Source organism: Oryza sativa, chromosome 7 (assembly GCF_034140825.1).
Source record: "Oryza sativa Japonica Group chromosome 7, ASM3414082v1".
NCBI classification, from domain to species: domain Eukaryota; kingdom Viridiplantae; phylum Streptophyta; class Magnoliopsida; order Poales; family Poaceae; genus Oryza; species Oryza sativa.
Genome location: NC_089041.1, coordinates 4174931 through 4187079, shown reverse-complemented (window position 1 = coordinate 4187079; position 12149 = coordinate 4174931). Strand labels below are relative to the sequence as shown.

General features: G+C 39.8%; 1 protein-coding gene across 1 annotated transcript; it reads right to left on the bottom strand.

Annotated features, from left to right (window-relative positions):
- Positions 1–3276: 3276 nt before the first annotated feature.
- LOC4342548 (ETO1-like protein 1) lies at positions 3277–8241 on the bottom strand. Its single transcript, XM_015791775.3, has 5 exons — positions 7651–8241; positions 5811–7523; positions 5417–5708; positions 4193–4502; positions 3277–3788 (listed from the first exon to the last, which is right to left on the bottom strand). Exons 1-5 carry the CDS (start codon positions 7773–7775, stop codon positions 3568–3570), a joined length of 2661 nt encoding a protein of 886 aa, XP_015647261.1. The 5' UTR covers positions 7776–8241; the 3' UTR covers positions 3277–3567.
- Between the last annotated feature and the right edge of the window lie 3908 nt (positions 8242–12149).

The window sequence follows — 12149 nt, the reverse complement described above, 5'->3', positions numbered from 1 at the left end:
GAAAAACAAAATGGACCTACTCGTCATCCCCTATCCATTTCTCTCCATCCCCATCTCTGGCGACATCGCTAGCCAGTGAGCTTGCCATTTTGTCCACGAGAAGGCGGTGATTGTGTTAACAGTGAAATTTGGTAAGCTAGAGAATTATCACATCACCAATAGTCGGATTCCTGCTATATTCGGTTAAGTAAATTAATCTATTAAAGGAAACTTATCCAGAAGTGACCGAATTCAAGGAGGATGCGACATGGAAAGTTATCTATCAATTAGAAATAGTTTGTTGGTTTCCTTTTATCTTTAGAAAAGTGTGTTTAGCGGTAAGCAAAGAATAGAATCAACTGGCATTTTGTCATTGATGTACAATAGTATATCCTTAAAGTGCAGGAAGTTCCATGGTATTCTATCAGTGGCTCAGTGCAGAATGAGTACTCCACAGGAAATTTGGAATAGTTCTCTTTTTTTTTTGTTACATGTAATGCATTAAGGAAGCAACGTGAGATGCTTAGAGGAAGCAACAACTTGACAAGATAGAGTTCCATCTCCTATCATGAAAAACAGTACGACTTAACACGATTACTGCAACAAAAATTATGCTAATGGTCGAAACAGCATTGGAACACACCAAATAGAACTTTTTAGGAAAAAATAACCTACCATAGAACAGAAGTCATTGTTGGTTCTCCAGAAAACCTTAGGGGTGGTTCTCCAGAAAACCTTAGGGGAGGAATCCAAAAGAAAGGAAATGATAAGAATAAAAGAAAAAAAATACAGAACAATATTTAATTATCAACAAACAGGCAGATAGGATATGAAACTCATGTACCAAAAAGTTTCAATAATAGCTGCAATGGAAATGGAGTGTCTTACACAAGTTTAACCACAGAGTTGCAACAAAATAGATGGCATTGCGATGGCACCACAACATATGCCTTGCTGCTGTAGACATATGATTGAATAAATGTTCACAATCAAGTGATCAACAGGGAAGCTAGCTTTGGGTTTAACATAATACCATACAAACTCCAAAAGTCTAGATTATACAACTTCAGCACATACTCAAGCTATATTATACAACTTCAGTACATACTCAAGAAATCTATAGGTGAGCTCGACCTCGAGCACCTACTCGGGCACCTATTCATTTGCTGACTTGAGCACCTCCTTGGATATGGGTGTGGGGGTGGCAGTTTTCTTGGTACGTTGGCGGGGGAAATGATCACCCCTCCTTTCCCCTTCTTGCTCAGCGGGCAGTGTGGTTGAAAAATCATGAAAACTTTATCTGCCTTCTTGGTCTGCGGATAACAAGTTGCCAAGGTCATCAAGACAGTTAGCCGGCGGCGAGCATCAGGAAGCTATCCTGGTGGGCATTTGCGGTGAGCTTAATGGAGTCCACCCTATCAGTTCGAAAAGGAAAACATCGATGAGAAAACATTTTCGCACAAAACATTTTGCACCAAATTCACAAAACATTTTGCACCAAATTGCAATCTCAGATTTATGGCTCACTCAATGTTAGATTTCATCAGCTGAAACTCTATCATGAGGACGTTGAAATCAGCCCGCAACAGGTCCATCTCCCGACCGAGATCACGGATAAGTAAGCCGCCGGGCAGTGGCTAGGATGGTAGGGGGTGTCTGCGAAGTGTAGAAGAGACGTGCGAACCACGCAGGTGGCGTAGATGCGGCGGCGCCGGTTGTCGTCGCGGCGGATGGGCACGGAAAAAATAAATAAGGATTAGGGTTTTTAAGACTTATCACGGGAAGAGTGGAGATCGTACCCTCGTCGTGTACAGGAGAGTAGAGTCCAGCGGCTGAGGAGCCCGGCGCCGGCGCCAGTGGCGGTGGCGGCCATAGTGGCGGTGGCGGAGGCGGCCATGGGAAGAAAGATGGGGTTTTGGTCTTTGCAACGCGCTCTTCCACTCTGCCTCACCGTGATTAAGTACACTTTAAGTCCCTCTCTATCGAGTTCATTTTTAATCGCAACCCTTTGATCTCAATTCTAAAACTATCCCGTAAAATCATGTTAAATAGCGTAACGAGACAGTACTAGAAAATCGGCGTGTCGTTGGCACACTTGCTAATCAGAATATATATATATATATACTTATCACTCAAAAATAATAAATGATAAAATTGGTGTGCTTGTGAATTTGAATTTTTTTAAAGATCAATCATTTAATATATTCAGAGTTTTTTAAACATATCATGTTTAACAAAAAAATACAATCATTTTTTTAAGCTGCGGAGGTATTAATGATCCTATTTCATGATATAAGTTTGTCTTCTTTCTTTTTTTAGATTTTTCAAGGTTATTTTCTTTTTTTGGATTTTTTTAATAATAATTTTGGGTTTACTACATATTCTGAGTTATAGGAGTAACGAGTAGGTATAGGATATTTAAAGAAGGAAAATAAATGTAAATTTGTTGTTTTAGATTTGTTTTTTCTTAATAATTTTGAGTTTACTATATATTTTAGAGTTATAGGAGTAGCGAGTATGTGTGGTATATTTATAGAAGACAAAGGAGTAGAAGTTTGTGGTTGGAAAGGGAGATAGTTTTGGAAGCCTCTAGAATCCATATGTGATATTTTTCTCTAGATTTTTCCTCACATATGATTAGGTGTTTTTTCTCTAGTATAAATTTATGATTTTTTCTTCAAAGTAAGAGACGCCAAGTGGACCAATCAAAAGCTAGCAAAAGCTTTAGATTATTAGATATGGATAGCTGTTTCAGCAGGTGTGTCATGCTAGTGAGCAAAAACAAAACTAAAATGAAACATATGGGGCATATGTCAGATCCAAATTCAACATCTCTTTTTTTTTACCTGTGTTTTTAATAACGATTTAAAAAAAATCAATTATGTAAAATAAACAACGGTGCAAACCCCCCTCAAAATCAACTCCAAAATTAAGATTCAAAATTCAATTTTTGGTTATGGATCATATAAGCCAAGAAGAAAAAGAAGAAAGAAAGAAGTACACCAATGTTCAGAGAAAGAGAAGGTGAAGATATGCACTGACAAAAGAAGGCAAAGGAAAAGCCATTGAAATTGCAATCATGCAGGAGCAACTCTAAAAAAGGGGTTGATGCTGCAAGTGCAACCAAGCTGTACTTTACTCTGAAGGGAAAGCAGAAACTCCCCTAAATATAAGGGACGCGTCATTTACACATGTTAATACACCATCTGATGACTGTAAAACCCACAGGTAAAGTAGGTCTAAAATGGTGCAAAATTTGCATGCAAGGTTCATTACAGAAAAAATTGGGAGCTAAAATAGGGGCCTGAAAGTTACATCATGCACGGTGATTTTCATTTCCAGGAGACAACAGTTCAGTGATTAGGCATTACTTTTACAAAAGCCAGCAGTCATCGAGTGCTAAGATTCATCGATGATGGCTTCCAAAGAACTAGTGCTTTCATTTTTCCTTTCTTGCTGAATACATCATATTACAGTAATTAACAAAGAAATGAAGAAAATTGGATGGAGTCAAGGGCTGTCATGAGGCGCACCTATGAGCGCAAAAATCATGGTATGCAATGCACCAAGTGGCACCACAATTTTTTGTTAGGGCTCTTGGCTGTTCACGCGTTTCTGAAGCTCCAGCATTTCTTGGTGATTTGGATCCAGAGAAAGGGCGGCTCGACAGTCGCGAAGAGCGCTGGGGACATCCCCGATATGCTCGTGGAACGCCGCGCGAAGATGCAATAGGTGGAGGTCAGCTTTGAATGCAATCGCCCTGGTTAGCTCTGCAATTGCTTCTTTCTCCTTGTGACTATCCATCAGTACTGCAAACCAAAGCCATCAAAAATCTTTTAACTACTCCATTTCTTAAAAAACAACTACATCAGATATAAAACACGCTTTCAGTGTTGAAAGTTGCATGTTCAAATAAGAGAAATGAATACACAGAGGAAATTATAGGTAAGGAATACTGCAATGGTGCAGTTCAGTCAATAGTTCACTAACTAAATTTGCTCTGACAAAAAGAAGATTCAGTAATGACAGCAGACATTTACTCTACTTAAAAGATGGTAGCAACAAAGTATCTGTTTTGTCCAGCAAGGATGATGAACAAATTAACAGTTCTCCATGCAGAAGCCAAGATAAGGTATAGAGTAACCTACATAGTAACATAGTATTCAAAACTAAAGGTAATTCTCAACTATTAAGTAAACTTTAGTCTTTTTACCTGCTGCACGGTATCTGTACGGGTAAACACGTAATGGATCCAACTGGGTCACTATTTGCAAATCTGTCATAGTTTGCTCTCGTTCACAATATTCCGAACGTTTCTCATAAGCTGAAGCATTGTTTTTAGCTTTCTCTATCAACTTTGTCATTTCTTCATATGCAGCATCCCTGTTATTCCTGAGAAAATGAACACGGGCAAGACCTTGATGTGCCCTAGTGTGTCGGATCTTCAAAGCACTCGTGTAGCAATCAGCTGCTGCGTCTAACTTCTCACAATCAACATAAACACCACCAAGATTGTTCAAAGCCTGCAGGTGGAATTATGCAATATTAGAGAAAAGCTTATCATAAGGAACAATCGAGAGCAACTTGTTGGATCTGACTAAGCAAGATAGGATCAAATTTTGGATGTTTGTATTACTGGCAGTCATAATACAGTATTTAGGATCTATTTGTCTTAACTAGTAGGATCAATTTCAGACAAAAATCATAGCAAGAATGTCGCCCTTTGGTCCATGATTAAGTTAACCGACACTTTTCATGTTCAGATTCTTTAACTTCTCTCTTTTTGTTCATGCATCTCCACATCATGGACATGCATAAAACAGAGTAGGTATATAGTATGTTGCACTGATGATACCTCAACATCAAGGATATAAAATTTTGAGTTATTGGAATAGTTTTGAACAATAATATAATTTATAATTAGCCAGACAAGACAACATTATCCTTTTCTCACCAGCAACTCTTATTTCACTGAGACAACTGATCACTGTCCACAAATGCAAGTTTTTTTTAATGGTCTCATTGAAAAATTTAAGGCATATTTAATATCACAATGCAAAATAAGTGTGTATACACTCTATAGTCTATACTCTAAGTTATATCCAGCTTTCTATAGCAGCTAGAGATCTCTCAGTCTATGTGCAAAACAGAATATTCCCGCAATTTGGAGGGAACAATATAAAAGGAATTTTCTCACGCCTCATACTTAAATGTTTGGAGGGAACAATATAACAATATTAAATGTTATCTTCGCTTTATTTACTGTCGAGCAAAGCATGCAGGGTCTTAAAAATATAGAAAGTTTGGGAAAACCAAGTTGCTCTCCACCTTACCAAGTCTGAGCAATGTGAGATAAACTAAGTGTTCAAAACAAATCAATTAGCATAAGTGAATGCTACGTTGAAGCATTTGTGTGCTGGTGCGCAACAATACTAACCTGACCCTTCCGAAGCCGGTCTGAAGGGCACTTTAGTGCATCTTCAAGAAGCGATATAACAGTCGCAGAATAAGAAGGATCAACACCTGAGTCAGCCAAAACATAGGCTTTCAGAAAGAAAGCCTCAAATGACCTTTGAATAGAAATAGATTCCTCTGCTTTTTGTAGGGCCTCCTCACAATGCCCAGTATCGTACAAAAGCCACCCCTCATACACTAGCCGTTCATGCTCAGTTGCTGCATGTTGCCGTGCCAATTGCAAACTGCGCATTGCAGCCTCAGGACAGTTCAACCTGTAAACAAAAAAATATTAAGCATCATCTATAGTTATGTTGAGAGTTGAGACCAAAATGGCCACAAGGGAATCAACAGAGTGAGGTGCTAGTATAACTAACCTAAGGAGCAGCAAAGATTGTCTGAAATACAAAACACCTTTTGCTGCATCTGACTCAAGCATCCGGTAAATCACTGAAAGGGAACCAATATCATCCACTGATGACCAGCGTTCATACAGCTGAAGCCAACACTCAGCTGTATTCCACTGCTCGACATGTGCCCCAAGAAGAGTGCCTATTTTGGAAGCAGCTACACGACCTTCCAACATTCGGTACTCAGGAGAAAGTGTAAGGATAGCATGGATATCACAAATTGCAGATTTGTAGTCTTCGAGAGCAAGATATAGACAAATCCGGAGCTCCAAGCATTCCAATGCTAGCTTGAAACCCAATAGTCGGTTGATTTCCTCTAAGGCAAGTCTTGCATCCTTTTTTCTCATCAAGGATGCAGCTCGATACATGTAAGGGTAAGTGAGAGTTGGATCCAGCTCAGTTGCTTTGTCAAGGTCACCCAACTTTTTATCACCCTCTGAATACAGAGATCTCTCCATATACATCCATCCTAGTGGTACACTTGATGTTATGACCGAACTGAGCTTCTCATAAGCCAAACCCTTTCTACCTCTTGTACCAGCAATTCTAGCAAGACCAGCAATGGAATACACATGACCAGCTGAGAAGGCAACACTAAATTGGTGTTCAGCTTCATTATATTCCTTCCTTAAAAGCCTAATGCATCCAAGCTGATGAAAAGCTATTTGCTTCTGTGTAGGAGTAACAGCCAATTGAACAAGCTTCTCTGACAAGCACACGGTTGCCTCCGTCCTTGGATCAATGTTCATTGCAACCTCACTAAGCAAGCAATATAACAAAAAGGAGGCATGTCCAACCATGATGCATTGCTGCTGTTCAGTTGCACTTAGGAATAGGCTAACTACATGCTCATCATTTAGACAATCTGGAAGCTCCTGCAGAAACACTTGCAAGCAAGATGCAGCGAGGACTGGTGCATTTTCTTCAAATGCCAATGCCATGAGCTCAACAGCATCCTGCCTTGATGAAACAAATGAAGCTAGTTTCCTATCACACGCATCTTTAAGCCTGTCACAACAAAATGTATTTGCAAACACCAGGATCTCCAACAAGGTTTCCAAAGGCAAATCCTCTAAGCTATATGTACAACTAAATTCAGATACAGCCCTCATGCCCTCCAGTGAGATACCATTCTCCGACAAATCAACAAGATCAAGCTGAGATTCAGTGAATGGTCCATTGAGCATGGACCAGAAAGGGATCGATAGAGAAGCAATCTTGCACCTATTGCATGTCACCTTCCCATCCCTTATTTGGAAGGTCACTACAGGGGAAACTTTCGAAGATGTGCCGATATCACAAGAACCAAGTATCTCAAAGTCTCCCTCGGGCATCTCGGATGCGACATCAAGTGGCCCAAACTCTTTGCAACACTTCCTACATGACGCGAGGACATCGGATATGATATCCTCCCCCCGCTTCTCATACCGCAGCCATGCCCCAAACACAATCTTCTCATGCACAGTGGTCGCGCAGCGCCACGCAGAATGCAGGCTCCTCTGGCGCAATTTCGCCTCCCCAAGTCCCCGAAACACCTGGGACTGTATCAAATACAGCCCTGGCCGCTCGCTCGGCACACATTGCTCGAGCTCCTCATGGATCCTGGACAGCACCTCCACATAATCCAAGGGCTTATACAATGGTACGACCGGCGGCTCCGCGATCTTTATCAGCGACTCGCTGCACATCCAAACAATCGGCACAAATCATCAGTATATCTAGTTCAATTTTCAGTAGCATCACACAGAAATGAGCTGAACGCGGTGAGAGAATCGAAAATCTTCGAATCAAATGTAGTGGCCCTTACATAGAGGAAGGCGAGTAGGACGATTTGGGCAGCTTCCCACGCTCCACCTGCAGCCATGACTGCGGATTGAATCCATGGATATGCTGCTCGTCGCACGGCGATTCCGACAGGAAGCTGCTCCTCATAGAGCACAGGAAGGAGAAAACCTCCCAAATCTCCACCACTCCCAGATTTTTACACGAACCTGGATACGAATCACGAGCTAATGGGGGTACGAGCGGGAATCCACACCAACCCTAGCTAAAATTTGCGCAAGAAAACGCCAAGAATCTGAACAGAAAAAGGGTTGGGAATTTGGTGGCCAAGGTAACCACCTTTTTCCAGCTCCACCACCACCACCAACCCGATCCAAAACCACAAGAACTCGAACGAAATCCACAAGAAACGGGCCAAAGATGGGTCCCAAATCTCGCCGCAAAAATCCCACCTTTCCGCGCCCCCCGCGCCCCCCGATCGAATTCCACAGATCAAGAAGCCGCGCCCCCGCGGCAATGGCGGGGAGGAGCTCGGATTCGGGATCCTGCGACTGCAGGGAGCAGCTTCGATGCAGAGGAAGGGGGGAGAAGAAGAAGAAGAAGAAAAAGAGAGGATTTTTTTTTCCTCTCCTCTTTCTTCTCTCTCTTGTAGTGGTAGTGGATGTGGAGAGGAATAAATAAAGTATGGAGATTAGATTAACCTAGTGTTAGAGGAAAAAAATATTTATAAATTTTTTTAGGGTGTGCCTTTTGTGAAGAGAGAGAGGGAAAAAAATGGAAATGCTCTGCACATGAATCCATGCATAGGATGCAGCTGGATGGACCAGCTTTTGGGTGTAGGAGGAGGTGGAGGGGATGAATCATGAATGTGTTTGTTCAAATTTGTGTTTGTAAGTTTTGAAAGGTTTTTCAGGTTTGGTCTGAAATGGCACTTTGCCACAGGACATTGATTGACATTGTGATTAAGTTGAATTATGGAGGTATGGGTACAAATCAGGGTTTATATTCCTCTTTTGTAATTGTTGAAACATCTTTGGAGGTAAAAAATTTATTCCAAAATGCTTTCAGTGTATGTAAGTTGAATTATGGAGGTATTGGTCCAAATGACGATTTATAAATAACCCTTTTCAGATTTGACTGAAACATCACGGTGGTGAGAAAATTTCATTCGAAGCATTTTTAATTGATCATGGGATTGTTAAAAGCTTTGGATCTGAACATAAGTTACTGGCGGGCTTACTTTACAAATTTAAAAATTAAAAAAAAATCCCATATTGGGACCACATATTTTTAATTTTTCGCTCCACACACAATTGAAACAACAAAGTTGAAGTATCATGTGTCCACAAAACAATTGGAACAATGTTGCAGGTGTCAGCTGGTAGCTGAGAGTTTGGCATAGTTTGTCGTTTGTTGAGAACTTGCATTAAGAGCAGAAACCAAATTAGGTTTCGTTGTTATGAGACTTTTGTTTCCAAACTTTTTTAGGGGGGGTTTGGTGAATCTAAACTATAGTGAATTGAAGTGGCAATCGCAACTAGTAACAACCGTACTTTGTTTGTGGAGTCCGTGTATTTATATCATGTTCGCTGGTATGTTGTAGGTGGTACTAAATTTAGAATTAATAATACTACATGGGAAACTAGTTGTTTGGAAAAGGCTAACCAAATGCAGAGTCTCATAGGTTAGCCAAGAGTTGATTATATAACAAGCATCTTATTAACGATAAAAAATAATTTATAAGTGAAACTTTTATATACGTATTCTTAGCGACATAAAAATCAATGCTGAGAAGAAACTATGTTTAATATATCCTAAAATCAACATAAAAAATTAAGTTTTAGAATTTAAATTTTGTCAACGGCTGATTTCATATATGGGAAAAGATGAGGCCGACTGAGAATGAGAGTATTAATGATGAAATGCACACCTAAACAAACTCATAGGATGGTTCTATCAATCAATTTTAGCTGATGGAACCCATCTTTTAGATACTTACTCGCTCCGGTTTCATTTTAATTGACGTTTTATACAATGACACAGTCTACAAAATATATTTTTAACCTTATTTTTCTATTATAATATATATAATAAATAAATGTATGTTTACTTTTATTATAGTATTTTGAAAGACAAATCTATATATGTTGTTCTAGTTCCTCTAAACTAAATAATTTTTAAGTTATTTATGGTCAAAATTATAAAAGTTTGACTTCAACTTTATCTAAAACATCAATTAAAATAGAACTGGAGGAGTACTGATCAATAGTGAGTAGGAGTAGTAGTTAGTTGTGCATGCATGCATGAATTTAGTTGAGGTAGATGGACCAGCAAACAGATGATGGATTGGATTGGATTGGATAAATGGGGTCACGAGATGAGCACAAGTAGAGTGAAGACTTAGCTGCTAAAAAAGAGGTCAAAAAAGAAGTACATATATGATACAACTAGAAAAAAAGGGCCAAGGGTTAATGTAGACGCATTGATCGATCGGAATGGTCGTTGGGAATCATAATTGGGTTTGTGTGGTACCCTACTCTTGCTTATCAAGAACTTATTATGGTTTTGAAAAAAGAATTTGGCGTGCATTGCAAATTTGCAGCATAAATGCATTTTCCCAGCTAGCTCAAACTGCCTGCCTTGTAGACCCAAACACACACATTCTTCAGTAGAGAATTTTGGAATGTACTACTGTGAAATGGATTTGGAGATGAAACTAACGAATTCTTGGCTTTGTTTGTAATAATTTGAAGCTTTGATTGAACATTTGGACGCCGTTTTGCCCTTCATCGACCATCATGCATCCATACAGACTGCAAAAATAAATAGACTATAATAGAGGTCTCTTTTTGCTGCTCGATGCATCTTGTTCTGTGCTTGCTGCCCGACCATGGTGACAAACTCGGCGCCCTCTCATGCCTCGTGTTTTCCACCTCACTCACGCTATATCGCCGTCGCAAACATCGTCGTTTAAAATGCACACAAATTTGTGTAAAAATCTGAACACGAAAGTACAGATAAGATGGCATTCGTCGGGTTCTCATTTTTTTTTCCACCAATTTTGCAACGATGCATATCATTTGAACCCTTTTTTTTCACAATGGAGCTTTCTTGCTTGGTGTGATCTCTTGGGGTTAATGGGATGCTGAATAGCTAACTTTTTTTAAGATATAAACAAACAAATTAACTATTATAGAGTTGAAAGGATTTTTTTCGCCGGCCAGCCGGTGACAGAATGACGACCAATTTATTACTCCCTCCGTCTCATAATATAAGGGATTTTGACTTTTTACTTGTATTGTTTGACCATTCGTCTTATTCAAAAAAATTTAAAATTATTATTTATTTTATTTGTGACTTATTTTATTATCCAAAGTATTTTAAACACAACTTTTCGGTTTTTATATTTGCACAAATTTTTTAAATAAGACGACTGATCAAACAGTGCAAGTAAAAAATCAAAATCCCTTATATTATAGGACGGAGGGAGTAAGATTCAAGGAAAATATGTAATTATGGACAAGGATATAATCTTTGAAAAACAATTTGATCACTATTTTCTATTATAATATATATAGGAACATCAATAAATATATGATTTTAGTGAAATACTTTTTTAAAATAATACGTATAGCACAACATTGTAACGTAAATATTGAGCTCGGTCCATTCACTAACTTCACAAAGCCTTATTTCGATGGGCCGAAGTCACGGCCCATACACTTGCATGGGCCAGATCCAAACGAGGATTAGGGTTGAAAAAATATATTTTCCTCCCTTAGTTATAGATCCAGTTTCATTCGAAATCCCTCGATCGTAAAATCAGATACTTTCAGTACTGTAGATATAATATATCCCGTATAGTAATACTTAAATATAATATGCCTATATTTATACGGAAAGGTATTCCGTAAGTATGCATAAATATACACACCATAATGGGATTCCACACATACACCTTGTCCTGTTTGGACGCGGCTTGCCTGCTCCCCAGGGCGTGCTCCGATCAGTGCTCCCGTATACGCGGCACAATTCTAGCGTTTTCCTGTTTTTTTCCCCTTAGCCCACAACCAGGAGAAAGATTCAGAGAATCCCGTTCCATCAAACCGAAAAAAAATCGGCATTTAACACTCCACCGCTTCCAGCTACTTGCTCTTTTAGATTTCTTTATCCTGTGGCAGCAGTGGCGAAGGGTAGCCGGCTGCCGGCGACCAGAAACCGGCGAGCAGAGCCGGCGTGGTGGGGCGGCAGCGAGGGATGAGCAGGAGGAAGCTGCGGAGCGACGAGTGGTGGCGCATCACGCGCGGCCGTGCTGGTACGGGCGGAGCAATGGGTATCACTAGCCACTGGGTAGTGGCTGAAGACATCGTTGCTGATAGGTCTGAAAGGGAGCAGTACACCAGGATGTGCAAGAACCTATCAAACAACACTTCGAAGCTCTGAAGTAACATCTATGTATTGTAGAATTTCCTAAGTAAATGACCGCAATCAAGCAGGGGTCCTTAGAAGCATGATTTGATCTAA